This window comes from Lagenorhynchus albirostris, chromosome 1 (genome assembly GCF_949774975.1).
Source record: "Lagenorhynchus albirostris chromosome 1, mLagAlb1.1, whole genome shotgun sequence".
In the NCBI taxonomy this organism is placed as follows: Eukaryota; Metazoa; Chordata; class Mammalia; order Artiodactyla; family Delphinidae; genus Lagenorhynchus; species Lagenorhynchus albirostris.
The window spans coordinates 181,448,414-181,472,984 of record NC_083095.1 but is presented as its reverse complement, the minus strand read 5'-3'; the positions used below and the strand labels follow the sequence as shown (position 1 = coordinate 181,472,984).

At 37.2% G+C, this 24,571-nt stretch overlaps 1 protein-coding gene across 5 annotated transcripts in view; it reads left to right on the top strand.

The window, feature by feature from the left end:
- The window catches only part of ARHGAP21 (Rho GTPase activating protein 21), a 127,871-nt gene that overhangs the window by 66,609 nt on the left and 36,691 nt on the right, over positions 1-24,571 (top strand). For all 5 annotated transcript variants that reach the window (XM_060161697.1, XM_060161688.1, XM_060161704.1 and 2 more), the window contains exons 5-7: positions 13,633-13,725; positions 15,238-15,316; positions 17,846-17,900. In XM_060161697.1, coding sequence (XP_060017680.1) covers positions 13,633-13,725; positions 15,238-15,316; positions 17,846-17,900 — 227 coding nt within the window. The remainder of the gene's footprint in view (positions 1-13,632; positions 13,726-15,237; positions 15,317-17,845; positions 17,901-24,571) is intronic.

The following is a 24,571-nucleotide window of genomic DNA, read 5'->3' as shown; positions in this document are numbered from 1 at the left end:
TACATTTTAATTATTAGAAGTTCTTTAGGGTAGTGCGCCAAATATGCTTGATCACTTCCTATAGTTTCCTCTTTACCATTTTTAGGCTTATTTTAAAAACTTCTTCAGACATGATAAGCAAAGTTGTTTTGTAATCTCTGTCTGGTGATTCCATTATCAGAAGCCTTTGTGGATCTCTTTCTCTCTTTTTTTTCCTGGTGGTTCTAGCTCAGAGGGTGTTGTGTTTTTGGAGTTTTTTTTGGTTGTTGTTGCTGTTATTATTATTATTTGTGGATGCTTGAGTATTTTGTGTTTTTTGTGGATGTTTGACTATTTTGTGTTTATTGACCTTCAAATATCATTACTGAAGATTTTTTGAGATCTAGGATAAAAGATTGTTGTTTGCTTTATCCAGATCCAGGCTATTACTTGATTTAGCCTATAAATCTATGTGAAGTTCGTCCTCTAGCTACTTCTTAGAGATCGGTTTCCCTTCCCTTACCCCCTGCTCTGCTTAGTTAAAACTGAGGTAGCCTCTGGGCTGGTGGGAACATTCTTTCCAGTTAACCCTTACTCTTCAGTGTGGGGAAAGTCTCCTGACAGATTCCTAACTGGACAAGACTTGGGCTTTTTCCTCTGCCTGCTGAGTGCAGAAGCCCTTAAGATGGAAGTTCTAACCTGGAAATATATTATCATATTAGTAGTAATTTTGGGAGGTAATTTTCTTTTTTTGTTCTTTGTTGTTTTTTTGGCCACACCGTGTGGCATGTGGGGTCTTAGTTCCCCTACCGGGGATTGAACCCGCACCCCCTGCAGTGGAAGCATGGAGTCTTAACCACTGGACAGCCAGGGAAGTCCTGGGAGGTAGTTTTCTAGTAGCTGGACTTCGTATGCGTATACACTATGGCGCAAGTATAAGTGATGTATTCCCTGTACTCACTCACTTTGCTAATATATGGATACTTCAGTGAATGGTTTGCTGCCCATGTATTTGTCTTATTAAAATAACTTTATTCTATCAACATAGTTATAATAAAATTACCAAGTTATTTGTAGTCTGCTATTATGGGCAATGTTTCCTACTGTAAAAGTATATACACACATGTATAAACTTGCATACACGTGTACACACACAGAGATAATAAGTGATTTTTATGTTATATGTTGCTAGCAACAGGTTAACTCAATATATTTATTTTGTTTCTCTTCATTTGACAGGTAGGAAACACGGGAAAGGAGGGCTTCAGGGTCTTCTGAGTAAATAGGACAAAGCAAAACACTGTGGAGTGCCAGATGTAAAGGACAGTGATGACAAGGACATATATAGATATAGATACAGATATATAGATATATATACACACGCGGGAGAAAGTGATAGCTTTCAGTATGTTCAGTAGTTTCCAAACGTTTGAAAGGATGTATTGTACAAGATGGAGTAGAGTGCTGTTTCACAACTAGTGAAAGATGCAGGTAGGCTCTTTCCCTGATTTTCTCCTGGGAAATCCCTACTCATATTTTGGACACAGTTAATCTGAGTGATTGTAGTAAACAAGTGAAAACTTCCTACTTCCTAATATACCTGTTCCTGGGAGGTGATGATAGTAATACAGATCTGATAACAGAAAATAGAAAAATAAGAAGGGGGATTCTGTCTTTTATCAAGAGTTGGGCATTAGAATGTTCGAAGTAAAATTTTCCTACATACCCAAACTAGTCATTATGTTTATTAAAAAATGTTTTTATGTGTTACTTTAAGAACAAAGATCACTAAGGGTGGACACTGTCTTTCATTGTTGAATTTTCAGTGCCTGCTAAGTTCATGGTACATAGTAGGAGCACAAATGTTTGTTGAGTAAATGTATTGAGTAAAGGGGGGTACCGCCCTAGTACCACCTTCACTTGGTGCTATTCCCAAATGACTGTTCCCGAAGCTGCAAAAGTCAGCATGTTAGTATCTGACCTCAGCTGTTGAGGAATTATTGTCTCTACTTCCTTCCTATTTTTCTTTCACCTTGCTCCCATCAGTCCCCCTTGAACACAAAGTCTCGGTGACACTTTTTAAATTTAGAAATCTTATTTCACACAGTTGCTAAGTGTGTAAGCTGGAACACTAATAACAAAAACACGGTAATCCTGGACCTTAGTAGGAATTTGTAAAATAAACTGGGACACTGGTAAAGTTAGATGAGAGGTTTAAAAAAAAAATCTAACTTCACTCTAAAGGTCCCAGGAAATCATACTTACAGAAATCTAAAATGAAGGGAATTTGATTGCATTAAAGTAGGTATTGTCAGAAATCCAATTTTTGGAGTAGATTTTCAGGCTTTGTGAGACATTGCATGAAGGTAGTTTGGCAGTCAAGAGGGTAAAGGCGATTAAAAAATCTCTTTAATGGTTCTAAAACCTTTAGGAAATAGGCGATCTAGGATTTTAGAGAACTAATTGGGATACTGAACAATAGGGCTATAAAGGTGAAAGTCCAGGAAAGTACCTGGTTGGAGTATTAATGTTCTAGACTGCCCTAGAAATCACTTCTCTATAGAAACTGTTGCTCCAGAGATGACCTGTAATTACGTGATTTTGAGCTGTCTTTTCTTAGCTGCTCCGTAACTTAAGACCTTGATCACAGACACCACTTAGCTGAATAGGCTCATTTTCTTCCTGGTTGCTCTCCAGTTAGTCTATACTCAAAATACATGATTCATAGATCCAGTTAATAAAAAGTGAATTTAATTGTGATGGTCCCTGCTTTCAAAATTTAACAGATAATTTTTCATCTCTGGTGTAGAGCTGCAATAGAAGTATTTGCGTATGAATGCTAAATGCGTTAAGTCTAGAAATATATTTCCTGTTGTTTATTCATTCTCTTAGCAGACATTTGTTGAGTCACTTCCAAGAGTCAGTCACTAAACTAATTGTTGGGAAGGGAGCAATATAGCCTGTAATCTCATTTCCTTTAGATAGTGATTCAGATGTCACCTGCTAGAGAGGACTTCCCTGACCATTTCCTAAAAATAGTATCACATCCCTGCCTCTCCCTCTCCCTTCCCTTCGCACTCCGCTTATTATTGTCTGTCACACTTTTCACCATCTCTCATGCTGCTTTTTTCTCATTGAACATTTTTCTGCCTCAGGTGGATTGTCGAGCAGGAACCTTATTTTTATTTTTTTGTAATTTTAAAAATGATTTGTATGTATATATTTATGGCCACGCGGCGTGCGGGATCTTAGTCCCCGACCAGGGATTGAACCCATGCCCCCTGCAGTGGGAGCGCGGAGCCCTAACCCCTGGACCACCAGGAAATTCCCAACTTTATTTTATTACTTTTTTTTCTTTAAACCCAGAACAATTCCTGGCCTATATGCATTTGATGAATCTTTATATAGGATGGTGGAAGATGAAGGTGTAAAATAATTACATAAGTGCAGAAACAGAGGTCTGCACAACTGTGGCAGGATCACAGCATGGCAAGTCATCTGACCACCAGGGAAGGGTTTCTCAGATGGGGTGTACTTTGTGCTGAATAGGATTTTATCAGGACAAAGGAAAAAACAGCCTTCGAGAACAGATTTCGGAGGTATTTAGAAGTTGTTTTTTGCCCAGATTTGGTAGTAGGACGTGGGGTAGATTGTATGTCACCAGTTAAAGATGTCTTGTGGAGGATTATGCTTGGCTTTCCTGGCATGAATGAGTGGATGGATGGAAGTATCATTGACTGAGGGATACGGAAGTGAAACACACCCACCTCATTCCCCCGGGGAAATGATTTCAGTCTGGGATAAGTTATGTTTCTGATGCTGGTTGAATGTTCAGTACCTAGTTGAAAATTTGGGTATGGAGCTCATAGGGAGAGGTAGGGTTGAAAATAAACTTGGAAGTCATCATTATATATGCTATAACTAAGCCCTAGGCATCAATAAAATCATACACGGAGAGCATGAAGACACACAGCATAAAGATAGAACTCTAGGAAAGACAACATCTAAGAGCTGGTCAGAGAAAGGAGAATCAGAAAGGAAATCTGAAAATAAGTTTGGAAGGTATAAGGACAGCCAGGAGGAGTTGATGGCTTGCTAATTAAGAGGCGATCATTTTTAGGGGAGGGTGGATAACTTGCATTTGCCCTAGAGAATTCATTAGGGTGGAGACTAAAACGATACTGTTGGGGGAGATCCCTGGTGGTCCAGTGGTTAAGACCCTGTGCTCCCAATGCAGGGGTCCTGGATTCGATCCCTCCTCTGGGAACTAGATCCCGCATGCTACAACTAAGACCCGGCGCGGCCAAATAAATAAATATTGAAAAAAGAAAAAATAAGATACTGTTGGACCTGCCCTGACAAGTAGCAAATTGGTAAAGTTACCAAGAATAGTTTCAGTGTGGTGGGCAGAGTGGATCCGGTGCGTCAGTGGGCTGTGACATAAATTAGAACAGGGAACAGTGGGGAGGGGGGGATGCATGCTGTCCCCAGAGGATACTTGTCAATGTCTGAGAAACCCTGAATTAGAAGTAAAGAAATGAGAGTAGGTGAGTATAGATTATTCTTCAAGAAGTATGAAAATGAAAGGATGGGGAATGAGAGGTGAAAGCTATGTGGCAGGGTAGGGAGAAGTTTTGTTGTTCTCTTAAGTTTGGGAAGCTTTTGTGTGTTGTGAGATCTGGAGAGAAGAAGAGAGATTGGTTTTACACTTGAGAAGAGACCATTTGGGGAACAAGGTCCTGAAGAAAGCTGGTAACTAAATCCTCAACTGAGAAAGAGCAAAGGAAAGTAAGGATAGACAAAGATTTAAAAAAGAAAAAGATGAGGATTCAGCAGTTGAAAGACAGTAAAGTAAGAAAGAAGGTTATCTAAATAGTGTGAACAAATCCAGATGGCAGAACAAGTCCAAGAAGGGTGTTAGAAGTTTGAAACTGCAGCCTTGAGGGAACAGAGATTAAAATACAAGCAACAGACTTTAGTGAGTAATGTCAAGCACTTAGCTGAACTTGGAAACTCTAAATCAGTGGGTCACGCAGTTTTACTCATTTGACATTGCAGGCCAAGAACAAGAGCGGAGGGAGGGTCTGGTTGGAATTGTCCATAGCTGGACATTGGCAAGTGGAATGCTTTGAAAGGTCAAGGGGGAAAGGAAGTGGAGGTTACTGGTGAATTTGGTTGTAATATTGATCTGTGGGTAAACTTATAAGAAAGTGTTTTCTGAGGGAGACTGATAGTCTTGAAGACCAGAGAGGACTAAAGGGTTTGGAGAAAGATGAGGGGCAGGTTTAATCAGTTATGGGGTCGGGCAGTGGTAAGGTCAGACATGGGAAGATAGTTGCCCGTGGTTAGCACACTGCAACACATTTTTCCGGCTTTGCAGAGAACTTAAAATCTAGAACAACTGGAATAACGGCTCTGAATCTACACGTGATACATACTTTGTGAAATTCCTGAAACTTTCAGGGAGAGAAAAAGACGATGCTGCATGAACTTCAAATACTCCAGAAGACAGATCCCAGGACTGTTTTGTTCGTTGTAGAGTGATAGGCTCCTGGCACGTTGTCCAAGCTCACTAAATATTTGTTGAATGAATAACATCCTCCAGAGTCTTTCTTGCCTAGGTGGTTCATAATGCCAGAAAATTTTGGTTCACGTCTGACACCTAGTGGTATTGTACTCAAATTACTATTAAGTGGCAGCATTTTCCTTCTATTTCAGGGAAATCCTATAGATCAGTTGCAGTACAATAATAGCTTTGTTCCTGAATCATGTCTCCAAGTTGGTTTTGGGCAGTCTTGCTATTGGCATTTACTAGGACTTTAATTTGAATCGGTCAGCAGTAATATTTCTAGAGCATCCACTGTATGCCAGACACTGTTCTGTGTGCCAGAGATTTTCATGTAGTGATGTTCTCTTGCATAGGTGACCTCACTGAATTTGAATAGATAGGCAGAGCATTCCATTAGGAGTGGGAAAGTTGTTCCAGAACTTAATTTTAGGATTCTATTGTGGTTTTACACGTGAGACCTTTTCTAAATTTATTTCATAGCTTTTGGTGCTACCGTTCCTGTGTCATGAAATACTGCTTTTCATTAATGTTAAGTAGGCTTTTAGGAAGGTAGAAGAAAGTAGAAGGAAGGCTTGGGTTTGTTGTCAGTTTATATGATCCAGATTGTGCAAAATACTGCATAATATGGAGAACTGTGAACAGATTTTGTTTTCTTTCCTTTAAGAAGAAGTAAAGTTCTGATTTGTTAGTGATGCATACTGAACTATTTGAAGTATTTGTAAATGAATTGACATGATACCTGGGATTTACACTAAAATACTTTAGGAAAAAAATGTGAGTGTAAATGAAACAAGATGACAGATTTTTAATAATTATTTACATTATGTTCGGGGGGGGGGTTATTCTACTTTTTTTCTCTATTTTTGTATATGCCAGGCATTTACCACACTAAAAAGTAAACCAAAAAAATTAGACAGGTGTGGGCTGAAAGAAAGTTTGTCATGATTAAGTTAGAACATGATCTGCTTTTTAATATTTAGCAGATTTTCTTAACTTCACTTTGTTCCATTTGATGTTACTTACAGATGAGGTTGAGTAGTGAGTGTGTGTTTGCTTATAATGGATGAAATGTGATTGAGAGCTGACAGGTGACATTCTGCTGACGTTGTCTAGAGACTATTGGAGTTTGGGGTTTGGAGCTCATAAGAATTGTTGGAGCTACAGATTGGAGGCTTGGGAGTATAGTTTCAAAGTACTAGCCATCACTCTGGAAATGAGAGCATCGTAAGTGGAAATTTGGGACCACCTAGGTTTAAAAAGCTGGAATGCATTTTTTTTTTCCTTAGTGCTTCTGCCCTTACCGAAGGGGAAAGGGACCCAATAATCTGCCATGGCAGTCTTCTTAAATTGGATTGTACTTAATTTTCATATAGGATGTATCAGTATTTTTCATATAATACATACGGGTTTTTGATGTGAGACAATGCCTCTCTTAGGCTCTTAAGATAGTTTTGTATGCCGTTAGCAAACCAAACCCCTAAAATAAAAATTAGAAGCCTGTTTTCTTTTCTTTTCTTTCTTTTTTTAGAAGCCTGTTTTCAACAATGAAAAAAAAAACAGCTATGAAATATTTCAGGCAAACAGAAAATAAAGGGAAGAAATGTGACTTCCAAATGCTGGCCACCTGTCCTTGTCATCTTAGCATTTTAACACCCCCCTCCTCCATTTCTCTCTCACTAAGACATGAATGATTATAAATGTGGTTAAGGCCCTTCCATACCACTCCTTTTCTATTCTCTTCCCCCAGAGGTAACTACTAGCCTGAATTTGCTATTTATCACTCCCTCTGTTTGTTTTTTGCCTTAATAGATCCATAATTCCTAACTTGTGCTCAATAAATGCTTCTCCATGCCCTGTTTTTTCTGTGTCAATCTGTGACCCAGCAAAGAGAAACAAAGATCATTTTTTATTATTCAGATTTAACTTTGATATCTGTCTGTCTCAATCTACATTGTGGTTTCAATTATTTTGGGTCTGAAAAATAGATATTAATTTCAATAAGCTATTTAATTGATTTTCTTTAAATAATGAATGCCTGGAGCTTTAATACTCCATTATGGGGCTTCCCTGGTGGCGCAGAGGTTGAGAGTCTGCCTGCCGATGCAGGGGACACGGGTTCGTGCCCCAGTCCGGGAAGATCCCACATGCCCAGGAGCGGCTGGGCCCGTGAGCCATGGCCGCTGAGCCTGCGCGTCCGGAGCCTGTGCTCCGCAACAGGAGAGGCCACAACAGTGAGAGTCCCGCATACTGCAAAAAAAAAAAAAAAACTCCATTATGTGACCTCTATAGCTTTCCGCCTTTGTGGAGAGCACACGTCTTCCGAGGCTTATCTAACTTTAACTTTCATATGAAGCACAGTTTAATTTCAACAGCCTTTTCTAGTGTAGAGATAGATAGAGGGTTTCTTTGTTTTTGTCTTCTTTCTTTTTTTTTACAACAAAGAAATCAGTAAAAAGAATACTTAAAAAAACTGTCATTATAAAAACAGATTTGGTTCCATTAAAGAAGTTGTTCGGTAGCATCTATGAGAACTGTGAGAGAGAAGGAAAAATTTTTAAAAATCTCAATCTGAGTGATAGCCATTATTTTCTGCTGCTTTGCTTTTGGTGAAAACGTAAGATGGTATTTCTTTGTTTAAAGTATAATTTTTTTTTAACTCTGATAAATACATTTCTCTTGTCCCTAGAACTAACTATAGGATTCTCTGATCTATACCTATTATTTCTCTGTGTATCTTCATTCTCTGTGTCTCGTTTCTAACTGGTATAGTTCTAAGAATATTACTTCTGAAAATAATCTATTTGCTTTAGGCTGCTTGCTTTGTATACTTCATATTTCAAATTTTGAAACAATTTAAATGTTGCAAGTGATTTGGATTTTAGCATTCTCCCAAGAAGAGGGTCATTAGAGCACTCTGGCTTTTAGACGCCAGTCTCTTTGAAGACAGATGAGTAGTTTGTGTCAGTTACTGGAAATTTGTTAGTATAGTCTCTTACTTCTTCCTTCTGTTCTTTGGTGTTCTTCGGTTTGTACTCTTCAACTCCCCCCAATATGCCAGTTGAGTCTATATTGTTACTCTTTGGACCAGTATTTAATCAAGCACAAGCAGTGTGGCCTCATTCATCCCTGATCTCTATGTAAACTTTCTAAAGCTTTATCATCAGATTAGCATAGTAACAACATTGATTAAATACCTACTTGTATTAGGCATCATATAAGTATTTCAGTGGATTCTCTCTTCTAATCCTCACAATAGCCCTGCCAGGTAAAAATAAATTGTCATCATCCTCAGTTTTCAGCTGAGTTAACTGGGGTACAAATAAATCATTTGTCTAACATCACTTGGGGGTAGGGTTGCCAGATAAACTACAGGGTGCCCAATTAAATTTGAATTTCTCATAGACAGTCATTTTTGCAAAATCCAGTAACCCTACTTGGAAAGTAAGTGGTAGAGCTGGGATTTTAAACCAGGTAATCTGGTCGTAGGGCTCAAGCTGTTAACCACTGCCTTATACTAGGAATGGAGAATAAAAAGCATATCCACCTGGATGTTCATCCAGTGTTTGGATGGCAGCTACTACCTATATATTATTATTTCTTTTAGTTGAGTTATTTTTCCTCAGCTGATTATGTTTACTATAATGTAAAAGTATGTACATTCTCTCTGATTTCAAAGTGTAACATTCAACTTCGGGCAAATTCATGTATGCTTTTTATAGCTTCTTATTTAAGTCTTTACTAATTGTATGCTAAATAGCATAAAGTGGGACCTTTTCAGTACCTGCTAATTTTAGCCATTCTCATTCATGTAAGGTCATTGTCTTCTTCCTTTTCTCAAATACAGAACGATTTAATTACATGTGTGTGCTAGAAAGACACATTTCCCTTTTCTTTTGATAAGGTCAAGGGAATAATACTTGAATAAGGTCTTTAGCAGTTCTTTGAAACACATCCTATGTGTTCTCAAAAAGTTGAGAAATTATAAAATACGCATGTAGAATTGAAAGAGGCTTTTTACTAAGAATTGCCAGGGAAGCCACCTGGCTCTGCCAAATGGTCCTACAGGGAAGCAGGGAATACTTGTTCCTGATTAATTACAATTCGGGATCGGACTCTTTGTTCTGCATATCTAGAAACCGACTGTAAAAAACTAAAGACGTAAGAGATTGAATAACACACACTTTAAATTTGATGCTTGTGATTTCCAGTTCCAGTGGAATTACAGAGAGCATATATTAAAGAGATGACACTCTTAAAATTACTGAACCACGTGTTTAACACAAGACTTAGAGTCAAGGAATATAGAAATTGAAGAGAGGGATATTTCTTAGTTAAACCTGCCTGTAATTAAAGGACGCCTATGGGACATTTTTCTGTTGTCCAGAAGGAATTGGTTAAAATCCACAGTAGTAATAGCAAGTCAGAATTTTGGAGACAGTCCAGAAAGGAAAGTGAACAAGAAGAATCAAAGTACAGCTCTCAGCAGATGTGGTAGTGCTTGCTGTAAGACTGGCCCTTCTTTTAGTCTATTCCATCTTCATGTATTTTCAGGCACAGTGTATTGAAGGATTTGTCAATTTGTGGCAAAGTCTCTCTGATTTTATAATGGTAGTCATTGCAAAGTTAGTATTTCCTTTATAGAAATCAAAACCAAATTATTTTGGACTACAATTTATTCTGTGTGAGTGAAAGTGCCTATCAGAACTTTCAGAAGTCACTACGTTGCTACCCCGCCAGCTTTTTATTATTTTGTAGAATTCATTAATGCTCATTTACATTTTGTATTTTTAAATATAAGTACGGTATAATCACGTTTGGGACATAGTGGACTAGAAGACATTAATTAAAAAAAAAAAAAGCGTCCTCGGGGCTTCCCTGGTGGCGCAGTGGTTGAGAGTCCGCCTGCCGATGCAGGGCACGCGGGTTCGTGCCCCGGTCCGGGAAGATCCCACATGCCGCGGAGCGGCTGGGCTCGTGAGCCATGGCCGCTGAGCCTGCGCGTCCTAGCCTGTGCTCCGCAACGGGAGAGGCCACAACAGTGAGAGGCCCGTGTACCGAATTAAAAAAAAAAATTCGTCCTCTCTTTAATTATATAAATCTTTCCATGAAAGCAGTGACTTGGCACAGCAAAACTTATTAAACCTTCAGATCTCTAGCCTAGAAAAAATAGATGGTTTTCCTTAAATACCAACTGTTGTAAATGTTGAGTTGGCTGCATAAGGACCTAGCCTGATTACCAGCTGGATTGGCATTAAGTATTTGCATTTTAAGTGACTTACATTGAAAGAAACCTTCTTTTCCCTTTCAAACTAGTTGTAAGTGGACTGTCTCCTTGTATTTGGTAAAGCTTGACAACTGAATAAGTAGTTGGGTTACATTTGAAGCAGGAGGGAACACACCATGTTTGGATTTGGATCTCGATTCAAATCCCTACTCTCCCTCTTCATAAGTTACTTAGTCTGTTTCCTCCTCAGTATAGTGACAGTATTAAAATCATAATGACTTTCTTGACAGCTTGATGTAAGAATTAAATAATAAATGTGTTCATTTATTGCATAATGCTTTATCGAATGCCTGTTCTGTGCCACACATTGTTCTGGGTGCTGTGAGCATCCGTGAACGTGGCAAAAATCCCTGCTCTTCATTTTAGTGGAAGAGACAACCAACCAGCATGAAAGCAAATAAACATGTAACTTTAAGTAGCGGATGACAAGTTCTGCGAAGAAAAATAAAGCCTGGCACATACAGAAAGTTTTCCCAAATTTTGTATTATGATTTTCAAAGTACAGCAAATACCTTATCCATCTGGATTCAACAATTAACTTAATGTTGAGTATATATTTGCTTTATCTGTCCATCCATACATGTGTCTGGGTGTTTGGATATCTTGGCTTATTTTTTTCTCTCAAGCCATTTGAAAATTAAGTTGCAGATATCATTATCATAATACTGGAAATGTAATAATATAATAATAAAATATGATAGTATAAGATTACAATCAGTCCCTAAGTATTTCGGCAAACATCTCTTAAGAATGAGGATATTCTTCCTTACAGTAGGGATTTAACTAGCATTAGTTCTCTGTTTCCTCCAAAACCTCATGGAGAAAGCAGTCAGGGCTGTCTGTCATAGCCAATCAGAAGTGACCAAAGGATTTATAATATTTTCAAGTCTTCTGAACTTAGAGAGCTGTATAGAGTTTCCTTGGGAAGAGAGCTGATATATATTTTTGAAAATTGGATGATAGATACTTTGCAGGTATATTTTTACAACCTTTCAAATTTTTCATGCTTGAAAACATAAGAATATGAGACTGGTCTTCATCTAAGCACCATGGAGAGTGGAAATACACATTTACCAAGGAATTGCTCCAGTTACAAGCTATGCTGAGCGCTTTTGCATGTTATCTTATTGAGTCTTCATAGAAACCCTTCAAGAATGCAAAAACATGTCTCTGTACTGTAAAAGAACAAGCAATCATTTCTTTTAAGTAAAAACGTTTATTTACCTGCACCTGGCCTATCCAGTGGCACAGCAAGGATTTGGATCCCTGTCTCCTGGTGTCTAAAACATGAGCAGTTTTCCTCTGTGCCCTGTTGCATTTTAAGCAGAGTTAGCCATTCACTACTTTTAGAGGATGTCTTTCAGAGTAAACAGCTAAATATGTAAGGGGAGTTGCTGATAGACGTTCCTTTATTGGTTTCTACTTCTTTTGAGCCACCTTTGTGATATACCTGGTTAAAAATTTGGTTTTATATGACAATAATTATGGATTCTTTATATTTGACAGTCATATTCTGCCCAGCGCCACAGTCTAACAAGTATAATGAAAGAACTCCATACATATATACGCCTTATTTTCTCAGTTATATTCTTCTTTAAGGGTCAGGGCTGCGTCTTCTGGTTCATTGATTTTCCATCTTGAGTATGCATCACGGTCACATGAGGGTTTCTGATTCAGTAGATCTGGGGTGGGGGGTCCGTGAATTTGCATTTCCAGCACATTCCCTGGTTGTGTTAATGCTGCTGGTCTGGTGATCACACTCCGAGAACCACTGTCTACCTGTTTGTCCCCTCTCAGTACTTACCTTGGTGCTTGTCGCTTAGTTTAAATGTCCTCTCACCTGTGACTCTTCCTTTGACTTCTATGTATTGAAACTGTCAGTTGTTCTCCAATGTTAGTGTGTAGAAGGATCATCTGGGAAACTTCTTGACAAAGCAGATTTCTGATTGGACCCCGAAACACTGATTTTTTTCAAACCCCTGAGCTGTTAATGCAGACGATCCATGGATAGCAGTTTGTGAAGTGCTGGCTTTCAGATTTGATCACGAGCTCCTCATTGCCATGACTGTATGTTGTATCTGTCTCTGTTTTTTTTTTTTTGCGGTACGCGGGCCTCTCACTGTTGTGGCCTCTCCCGCTGCGGAGCTCAGGCTCCGGAGGCGCAGGCTCAGCGGCCATGGCTCACGGGCCCAGCCGCTCCGCGGCATGTGGGATCTTCCCAGACCGGGGCACGAACCCGTGTCCCCTGCATCGGCAGGCGGACTCTCGACCACTGCGCCACCAGGGAAGCCCCTGTAGTACCATTCTTTGTTCATATGTCTTTCTTCCTCCAGAGTCCCTGAAGGGAAAGAACTGTCTTATTTAGGATTGTGACTTAGTGCTTAACACGATGCAGTGTTAAAAAGCAGTGGAGTTGAATACCGCCTGTGTAATCTAGCTGTGTGACCTTAAGAGAATTTACTTAGTCTCTCTGAGCCTCGGTGTCCTCTTTTATTCGATGGTGGTAGAAATACTTACTTGTTATGGAAATTAGCTCTCAGGTATGTGTAATATTTAGTGTGATAATTTACATACAGAATGCTCCCAGTAAATGGAAATCGTTGCTATTGTGGTGGTTGTGTTATGGAAGAAGAAAAATAAATGTTGGAGTTCTTGGAACCCTCTTAATGATGACTTTAGCATCCAGATTTAAGATATGTGTCTAACATTTCATTTAAAAAATCTTTGCTTCACTGTCTCAATTAAATATCATTTTTTATTTTGCTATTTTAAGAAAATATCGTGAGGTAAAATTACGCCTTGGCTCTTTTCTTCCGCACAGGAAAACAAAGAAACCGCTTGGAGCCCATGGATACCATCTTCGTCAAACAGGTTAAGGAGGGAGGACCTGCTTTTGAAGCTGGATTGTGCACAGGTGCTTGATAGTCTTACTTAAACCTACCTTTTCATTTCTTTTCTACTTCATTTTTACCACATTTCATTTTCCATGTTTTTCCTTCTGTCTCCTACTGTATGTTTCTTCCTTTTTCTTCCTATCAGTTATTACTGTTTTTGAGACCTAGTTAGTTATATGTTTTTTGATACCCAAATGGATGGGTGGGCAGAAATACCGTAATTGATATATTGTGGACACTTTTAGTTACCACTCAGATAATGGACCCTCAGAGGCCCTCTTAACCTGTTTTGCGTACATTTAATTTTGACAAAGGTTAATAAAATAGCAAATGAAGGAGATATTCATTGAAGTAAATGAAATCATCTTGGAGCTCCAAGTTCTGGAAGAGCCTGACCTGCTAGAGGTGAATGAATTCGTCCACCACAAAGAGTAGTTTAAGTCTCCAGTGCAATGCAAGCCCAGCTTCATCTGCAGCTGTCAGTGGATGTGGTCTGGTAGCTGTTCTGAAATATTTTGTGACTTTAATTAAAAAAACTAAGTAGGATTTAGTTTAGATTAATGCACACACTAAAATAGTTACCCTTTTCTCTTGTTTCTAAACATGAAATAATTTAAAAAGGGAATTAGTGAAAAACTATCTTTTACTGCCTTTTGAATAAAATGTTATCTTTGCAGCTACACATGTAAATAGTGGGTGTCGCTGGTAAGATTTATTAGAATGCATTGTTAACTTGTTAATTATCTTTTTTGTCATAGTTAAAGTAAGCCTAATTTCAATATCATTAGTATATATAAAATGTACATCAGTGAACACATAACATTCTATTAGCTAGAATGTATCATCTCTCATATTCTAAGCTTTCCAGGGTTGGGAAGATGAAGTTGAGGGACTGTGCAAAGCCCACAAAAAATACGTTTTTTCCTGTTTTCCTCTGCCCTTTCTCTCATTATTTTCCTTTCTGCTCTACTGATTTTTCTGAGTAACCAAACATCCTTTTCCCCATTAAAATGAAGAACAAGTTAATAGATATAAAGTCAAAACCATGTCCATACCCATGTTTAAGTTCTGCAGTGTAGCACTAATCAATAAACTAAATAGACTGAGAGAATACAACAAAGAAAATCAGTTGGACTAAAATCAGAGACCACTGAGATAACAAAAATAATTGTCTAAGGCTGTTAAACAGTGTTTCTCTATTAGAAAGGACAGGGTAAATGGAGGAATAAATAGTAGTTTTACAACTCAGAAAACAAATGATAGGGGCATAAATAGTATAATTGTGGTCACTTGGTGATTATACTTCTTGAGGTTTCTAAATTCATCGATGGCTGGACTCTTATTTAAAATATAGTTATATTTCATAAGTAGCTAGATATATTAAAATTTAGGTTCATTTTTGTAAAAAGCCACTTTAAAAAACGAGCAAGGATATATTAAAAATAAGTATATTACTCAAGAAGTATTTCAAAAGTACTCACAAGTGACTTTTTAAAGGAATTCCTCATGTGTTATTTAATTTCTCTTTGAAGGTGATCGAATTATAAAAGTCAATGGAGAAAGTGTTATTGGAAAGACCTATTCCCAAGTAATCGCTTTAATCCAGAACAGGTAAGAGTCTTGAAATAGGATTAATTTTGGCCAAAGATGGGTTTTATAAATCACTGAAACTAGTAGATTTAATGCAATATTGTATTCCTATAAGAAATTGATGTGCTGTGGAAATCTGAAACTTTCCCTTAAAGTGGAAAATGCATTTGAAAGTTGCCAAGAACAAACTATCTGAGGATGGCGTATTTGGTGGCTTTGTTTTGGCAAGTTTATCAGATTTGTAATTAAAATCCTTTAGAGCCTGAGAGGCATACGTTTTAGATTTACCATTAAGTTTCCTACTTTTATTTGAAGTGATAATCAAATTTCTAATTTGTTTATAATAAATATATATATAAATGCGTATATAATTTATTTTAAAACCACTAAGGATAACTTATCTTAAATACCTTTTACTGAATGATATTCTTGGCTCAGATTCATTTGTTTTAACAAAGACAGCAAGAAATCGTCCTTTAATCCGTTTGCCTACATTCTACAGAATAGGATTTTGAGTTCTAAAGGTAAATAAATATTTATAGAGCGACTGATTGCAAAAATAATTTAGTCCTACTCTTTCTCTCTATCACACACCTAGAATTTTTTTTTTAATTACAAATAAGGAAATCGAAAGCCAAAGAGGTTGCTGTATTAAATTTCTGTCAAGAATAAGCCATGACTCTGGGATCTGATTTCCAGCTCATCACCACAAGGGGTTCTTCCCAGATTCAAATACAGTAACTTTTGGATGATCTGTTGCTTTATATTAGCCATACTCACCTGTCTGTAATTAAATTGAGGTTCATTATTTTCTGAAGAATTCTATCAAGCTCCTCTAACCACGTCTAAAGCTGTTCATGCTATAATCTAACTTATGTACACGAATGCCCTAATATGTTGTCACTTTTACAGTTAGTGATGTGATCATGATTTATTGATCTCAGAGTATTCTCCTTACTGTTGGATTCTAGGTGTTCCTGACAGTGAGCCCTATTTGATCTTAAATATTGAGGAGACCTGGGCACTGGTGAAGAATTGAAAGCCTCCCTGGAGGCAGTGGGGAGATCCACCCAAATTTTCTTTTACTGCAAATAATTTAGATCATGATAAATATACCAGTATGTTTTGTCAGCCTGTAATTTAAGGGTTTTTTAGTGTATTTGTTAACATGTCTTCTTTAAAAGTACTATTTTTCCAAACAACCATAACTTAATCTTTGTTTTCCTCAAAATCCACATTAATTTTTTGTTTGTTTGTTTTTTTTGTTACTGGTGCAGTTCATCTTTCAGAATAATAATAACACTTTGGAATGACAGTCTTAATTTTTCAACCAATAAAGCAATTTGAAAAATAAATACTGTTTTTTCATGATCTTATTTTTCTTTTAAAAAATTGTGTTCCTTTTGTCTGCAGTTGGTAGCAAATGGATTAATGCAGCACAAAGCCATTGAGATTCTGCAGTGTATTAATGTAAAAATGTATCCTTGCAGAAGAATTTATCTAAGCATCAGTATGTATTTTCTACCAACTCTAAATGTTGAAATACAAGTACCTACATATTTTCTTCGTAGAATTTATTTGAACCTGTGGTTCTAATTGTTTTACTCTTCTCTCAGCATTTATGAACCTAAAAATAAGGGTTCGAATAGAGACACCAGTAAATGATTAGATTTGGGGTTTTTTGTTTTTGTTGTTGTTTGTTTCTTAATCTCTTGATTGTATTGGGGGAAAATCTATCTGATATTGTTAGGGTAGATACTGAAGCACTTGCTGGGGATAGCAGTGTTCTTGCCGTATCTAAGTGTTAATTCCAGATCACAGGACTCGGTATAATTTATCCCTTTGAACTGTTTTAAACCTAGAGAAACTTCTCTGTTATTTTTAACAGAACACTTACAGTACCAAAATAAAATGAGACTTTGAGCTATTCCTGTGAAGGCTCTAAAATTAAATCACGGAGAAGAAAGTAAATTGTTGAGATGCTATATGGTTTTTAAAAAATGAGTCATTTTGATGGTTGTGATGGTGAACTCTGATTTCCTTCCCATTTGAGGCCAAGAGGGAATATTTCAAAATTAGGATGTTTAATATTGCCTAAAATGTTAAATTTGAGGGTTCTCTGATTATTTTTGTGTTAATGTATTTTTAACTTGATAAACAGAGAATTGGTGGTAAAAATTTGTAATTTGTTCTGTGACCTGAAAGAAAATAATACACAATTATATATTGATGAGTTTTGTTCCAGGAGTATTCAATATAAGTAATATACTTCATGTTTTTAAATTAGAAACATGTTATAAAGAACACATGACTGATTATGAATAGCTCAAACATACGGCAGGGTGCCCTCTTTTGTACATAATTAGCCTATATATATAAATGACTTCTTTTCATTTTAATGATTCGGATTTGAAATGTAAAGATTTTTAAAACCCCCATATTAAACTCATAAGCAATTTAAAAAATACTTGTGAGTTAACTCTTTTTCCTTTATGTCTTTCTTGTATACTTCTGCCTCCCCTAAAATAGTATGTGTCTATTCAATTTCAGCGATACCACATTGGAACTTAGTGTTATGCCAAAAGATGAAGACATTCTCCAAGTGGTGAGTTTTATTTATTCAAATATGTGGATTGTTTTATAGTCATGAATGTTAATAAAAATTCTTTAAAGATGGAGGTGGATTAAACATTTTTTAAAAGACTCTAGGGAAAAAAAACTCAAACGCTCTGTTTTTCTCTACATTTTACCAAAAAACCAAAACAAAGGGAGAGAGAGACTATTGTCCGTTTTTTACAATTAAGCAACATGAGAATATTTTATTGATTCCGCAGTAAACGCTTATTGTTGTCATTTGGAATGAGATTCCTAAAGAGTTTGTTTGCCCAAATGTTGCATTCTAGATACTCCTTCAACCAAAAGCCAAGCCTCAGGGTGCAAGTACATATCCCCAGGAATTAGATTTTTTTTTTTTTAAACTATGAGGTCAGAAATTTTATGAAAGCCATTTATTAATTTTCCAATAAGCGTTACTGTCTGTAAATTAACTTACCGAGCAGTTTTCTTAACAGTATCCATTCATTCCATTAGAAGTAATGTTCACAATGAATAGAGTCTGCACCTTAAGGGAAAAATAGGTTAGCATCTTAGAGAGGGAGTGAAACTATATAGTTGAAAATCTTTAGCATTTATCTTAAAATATCTTTCTCCTCTTGAGAAAGAAAACAAATTAACTGGAGTACTTAACTCCTTTATTAAGCTTAGATATTGCTGAGGGTAAAAAGATGATAAAATAAATTTCATTCAGGAAAATAATACTTTTCCTCAATTGATTTTGTAGTTCAGCAGAATAAAACAGTTAGAGCTAGGAAATAGCAGTGGCTGCTGAAGATTGTTGTTGTTGTTGTTTTTTTAATTCCTTTTAGTGAATAGCTGTTGTTGCTGTTGTTTTATTACTCAGAACTGATGGAATCCTTGTGGTAGGAATGGAAATCGGAATGTTTTTCACTTGTAAGGCGTTCATTTGAACTTAGCTCAACAAAAGTCCTAAATAATCTTCTGTAAACATTTTTTTTTTACAAAAAAATCACTAAAGCCAATCCTAGTGATTCAGTTTATTCACTTACACATAAAATATAATTAACCAAAATCCATGGAGATCAGCCTTGTGTTTTCAAGGCATACTGATTTTATTTCAAAATGGCATGTTTACCGACAACAGGTTATTGCCCTTCTTAAATGCGCAGTTCTGTTGGGGTTGAGTGTCTCAACAAGGAAGTTGTAACCATCTGTGGTGGTTTTCTCAGTCAAGCAGCACTAGTTGTAGAGTCCTCCCCTGATCATTCAGCACAGTGAGAGAACAACAGACAACCATGGAAGGCAGTGAAGTCACTAGACTGAAAATAAATAGGGGGGTCCTCCTGTAGGGCTCCACTTATGCAAAGGACCAGGAGGTGATGCCCACACGGTAGGACGAACTTTACCTTGAACCCTTGCATTCTCCTGACTCAGAGACAGAGGGCACTTCCAAAACAGAACTGACATCTCATCTTCAGTAGTCTCTTTGCTTGCCAAGGTGAAGGCACCGGTTGGACACTGTTGAGAACAGTGAAACGTTCTATAAACGTTGAGAACAGTGAAACGTTGTATAAATTCCCAGGAATGAGGCACAGAATTGCCATCCTAGCCTGCTGTGTGGGTGATGCAGGGGAGCAAGAGTGCAAGGAATCATGTTCTAAGGATGTGATCAATGGGAAATTAGGTTAATTAATTTCCTTGTGTTTTATTTAAGATAAAGGGAAAATACAAAGTGTTGCAACACAGGGAGAAGTTGGTTCACTGGGGTGACCTGAGCACACAGATCTTCAAGGTTCCTCAGGGTCCTGATATATTGTAACAGAAAATTCATCTTTAAAACTTGTTGAGTTATTTTAATCATAAGAAATTAAAAGCCCATATCCTTGATGATAAAAGAAAACCTCACTTTTAAACCCAGTCTTCATTCACATTTGCGTTAGGAAATTGAAGGAGTATATATAGTTAATGCAGACTCTCCGTTGTTCCCTGAAGGACACTGAAATGCAGTGACTTCTTTTCCACATCAATGCTTTTAGCTGGGATATCTACAAGTGGCATTTTAAAAATCTATTATAACCCAAAGAGAATCTGGGATTTAAAAAACCATATGTGGAAATACTTCTCTCTAACAGATTCTAGAATGAAAATGTTCTATAAGGGGCCTTCAGAAGTATTTATGTTGGTCTTAAATCTGTTACTTAAAATATATCCTTTTAAAGATGTATTTGTCCCTGTGAGGTTGAATATTCATTGTAAAGAAAACATAAACATGAACATTTTTACAGCTACTATAAACATCATTTACCCAAGAGAAAGCCTGTCTCAGTTTTTATATATTTGCCTGGGTCACGGCAGGATTGGGTGTCCATGAGCGTTTGCTCCTCAAGTGATGTATAGATCAAGTTGTTCTAGAGGTATTCAGCTCATCTTTGAGAGGTGGCATAGAAAATTTAATTTGGTTCAAAACTTACGTCATGTAAGGACAGGTATATAATAATAAATCTCATAATTCACAGAAGACAGTGACATGAGGTTGAAAAACATGAAGTAAAATTAAGAATTATTTATTATGTTATTAAACTAGTGCTGGTAATAGTACTCCTGTACTTGGCAACCTCATTTTTTAAACTAACATACATTTTCATACATTGTAAAATGTATGTACAGTGACATACATTTTAAACTAACAATAAATAGTATTGTATTCATTTGAGTCATTTGGTGGTCTTATATTTTAGACCATGATCATAGACTTAGACAAGTTCATATTTTTAAGGTGATACTACAAAATAAAAAGCACTTCCTGTTGCATTTGTAAAAAGACAAAACGATTTTGTTGCCCTCTCAGACACTGAGAGTGAATGAAATAGCCACCACCTGTCAAGTCACCTAAACAGTGATGCTGACTGAAAAAAATATGTCCTCAATGGACCCATGGTAGCTCTCAGCGCTAGAGCTGGCTGTTCTTTTCTGTGCAGACTTCAAGGTACTTCGTTAAGCCTTTAGATCCATGGACTCAAAATTCAGTTTTAAGTAGATCAGTTCTGATGGCTGTGGAGATCCTCGGGTGTGTCTGATGTTTGACGAGGGTATTTGGAGCCTTCTTTTTTTTTTTTGCGGTACGCAGGCCTCTCACTGTTGTGGCCTCTCCCGTTGCGGAGCACAGGCTCCGGACGCGCATGCCCAGCGGCCATGGCTCACGGGGCCCAGCCGCTCCGCGGCATGTGGGATCTTCCCGGACCGGGGCACGAACCCGTATCCCCTGCATCGGCAGGTGGACTCTCAACCACTGCGCCACCAGGGAAGCCCCTACTTTGTGTTTTAACAACCAGGTTAAACAGCTTTTCTCGTGTAACAGGGAAGAAAGTGATGGCACTAGGACTTGAACCCAGTTAGGCCTGAGACTGTATGTAGCCTGTACTTGAAACTAAACCACAGACCCATACTGTCGTTGGGTCCAGATGAAGAGTGTCAGTGGCTGTTACTTTCACACTGCCGGTCAGGGTCAGAGCTGCTAGGCAAACTCATCTCTGAGATCTGTGTCCATTGCCCTAGTTACCACTCCATGAATGTGCGATATAAATTGAAAAATGTAATTTAACCCCAATTTTTCTTTAGATTTATTAGAATTACTTTCAAAATAATTATTTATTATGTTCCACAATCAGTATACTATTCTGTTTAAAATTAGGTATCCATTTGTCATGTGTGGATCAAGGTAATCTTGCTTTAGAGTAGGGAAGCGAGAACAGGAATTCTGGAGGGTTCTTTCATATTTTGCAAGTTTGAAGCAGTTACTTCTATTTTTTTAAAAAAGTATTTTAAATAATTATAAGAATAGTACTTGCTTGTTAGAAAAGTTTCAAATAATTTAGAAAGGTATAAAGTATCCACAACATCCACGTCTCCCACGTCCCACTGTGGCATGTCTGACGTGTGTTTTAAAATTATCCAAACAGATATGTAGTTACTTTTGCTTTTATCATAAGTAATGGTATAAAATTAACAGGTCAGCCTGTGAACGCAAACTGGTAGGCAGGAATTTTAATCTTACTAGCTTATTTATTCTGCACTTTTTTGTTTGTTTTTCCTGTTTACTAGACAGTAAATATGGTACAGTAATAGTAATACTATCGCAATAGTAATAGGTATGGTAATAGTGATTTTGATGCAAGTCTACTAAAACTGAACTGAAAGATTATTATTGGACTATTTAGCTACTGTTAGGCACTAATACATATAGTCAAGATCCAGACTGTTAACATTACATTTTATTTAAATGCTCTTTACAATTCTAATTCCAAATGAAGACTTCCGTGAGGCGTCTTTCCTTACTCCCCTCTCCTCCCCGCCCCCGTTTAAAGAACATTTTGGATCTGTAGGCATGACGGGGCTGCTACTATTTCGTTTTCATTAGGTGTGGCTTGAATTTTAAAATATTAATTTTTAAACTACTAAGCTACTATAAGATATAAAACTTTAATACAGGGTAAAGGAAATTCAAGAAAAAATGTAGAGTGATATATAAAAGGCCTAATGAAAAAAAAAATTGGCTAAGGATTTTTTTGTCATATCCTATTGAATTCCCAAGTGCTAATCAGTCGGGAAAAATCTGAGTGTTGTCTAATTCCATCAAAACTTCCGGATATATATTGGGTTGGCTAAAAAGTTCGTTCAGTTTTAAGTAAAAATGACACATTTTTCATTTTCACCAAGAACTTTATTCAACAGCGTATTCATTAACCAAATGAACTTTTTGGCCATCTCGATACTCTGAAGTATCCATTTGGACTTAAACGTAAAAATAAAAATTATTATGAGCCAAATATGCAATTCTTAAGACATTGGTTTCAAAAATTTCTGGGCCACGCCATTTCAGGCAAACTTATTGATACAGGATGATTTTGATGTCATTATAAAAGAATATAAATTGACATCATTATATAAAAATTACCTTAAGTGATATTTTGTATTGTTTAATTGGTGCCTATTGACAATTCAGAGATTCCCAGGGGGTAATTAAACCATTGAAATGTCTGACCATGGTGTCTCAGTGAAAGACTGAGTACTTTCTGACTCAAGAGAAAGCACTCCACAGTCACAGCTATGAGCAACTTATGGAGTTTAAAATTCTGTTTTCAGAGTGTAAAACCTCATTAATGGGTTCCACGTTCTTCTCAAAGAGTTGAATATTGTAATCCACCCCAGTGTTTGCGCGAGCCCCGTCTAAGGCTTTCCTCTGTAGGCAGTTTGTTTTCTAGAGAAACACTTAAAGGCATCCTGGGAGAAGGGGACTCCTTAAAATTGTCATATCGTCTATTCCTAATTTACATGCCTACGCTTATTCTGGAGATAATTTGTGTCTGCACCGCACCTCTCAGCATAGCCGTAAAAGTTTATTCCCATGACTTACCTGGAACACATACCAAGCGACAGTGGCCTTTGGAGCACTGCTGATTTCCCCATGGATGTTAATTGAATGGTATTGGTTCTCAAACTTTATGAGAATGAGAAACTTTTAAATAGATAGATAAACAAACAAGCTCTTTTAGTGTCCTTGAACTGAGAGGATATGTGAGGAAATTCAGTACTACTACTGAATGAATTCATACTTTATCTCAACCATATCTGCTTGCATTAGACAGTAGTACTGTATGTGTAAGGTATTCTGTTTAGTCCGTCCACTGTTAACGCGTGGTCCACGTGTGTATATTTAAGGACCCCTTTGCCATGATTTTACCCAGAAGTGGGGACCCATGAATATAGACTATTTAGGAATCTTAGCAATATCTAAAGTATGTCAAATACCTTTTCAAGTATTTAATAGCTCTGGTCATATACTTTTATTACTAAAAGATAATATTCCTCCCCAAATTTGAATAAAGGAGGTATCTTTAAATTATTAGTTCTAGAACAGCATTTCCCAGCAGAAGTTCTAATTGTGTTAAAACCCCGGGAAAAAAATGGGTTCCGTGGCCAAATAAGTTTGTAATTTCACGTCAAGTTTTACCGCGTACATTAACGTAGTAGAGGTCTTGAGAAGTCATGAAGCCCACCAGCCAAACTTCCCCTACATCATCAGGCATAAGGAATACACCACCCCTTTCAGGTGATGCTTAATAAAATTGCACAAACATGCTCTAACAATACTGTACCAGCGAGTCCACTCATCCACACACAGGTTTCCTGTCACGGAACAGTGCTGGCGCTACTACAATCAGCATTAAAAAGATAAGCTTGTTATGTCAGTGGCACATAGCCAAAATGTGTATTTTGACTGACTGTGTTCATACCTTAGAAATATTATGGCATGCATGTTTTTTTTAGCTACTGGGCTTTCATTTCTCACTGCATCCTGGTTTAGGTTCTATAATATTCTTTAGAAGTTAAAAAGAATTACTCTGGAAGTAATATTTTTTATGTCCATCCAGTAGCTATTTTCATAAGCTTAATAAAATAGGCCCAAAGGTACAGCATTGGAAGATCTTAATTTTTGAGGGAAACCCATTTGATAAAACAGCCATTCTTTCGTTCCAAATCCTAGTGTACAGGCAGCTGCAGTCAGCTGACAGCTTGTGGTTATGCTCTGATTTACAGGGGAAGGAGGAGGTTGTACTATTTTAAATGCATAATAGAGCATTCGTTTTGTCATCTGGAAGCAGAGATGGAAGAAACTCAGGGGAAATGAGAGGCATCAAT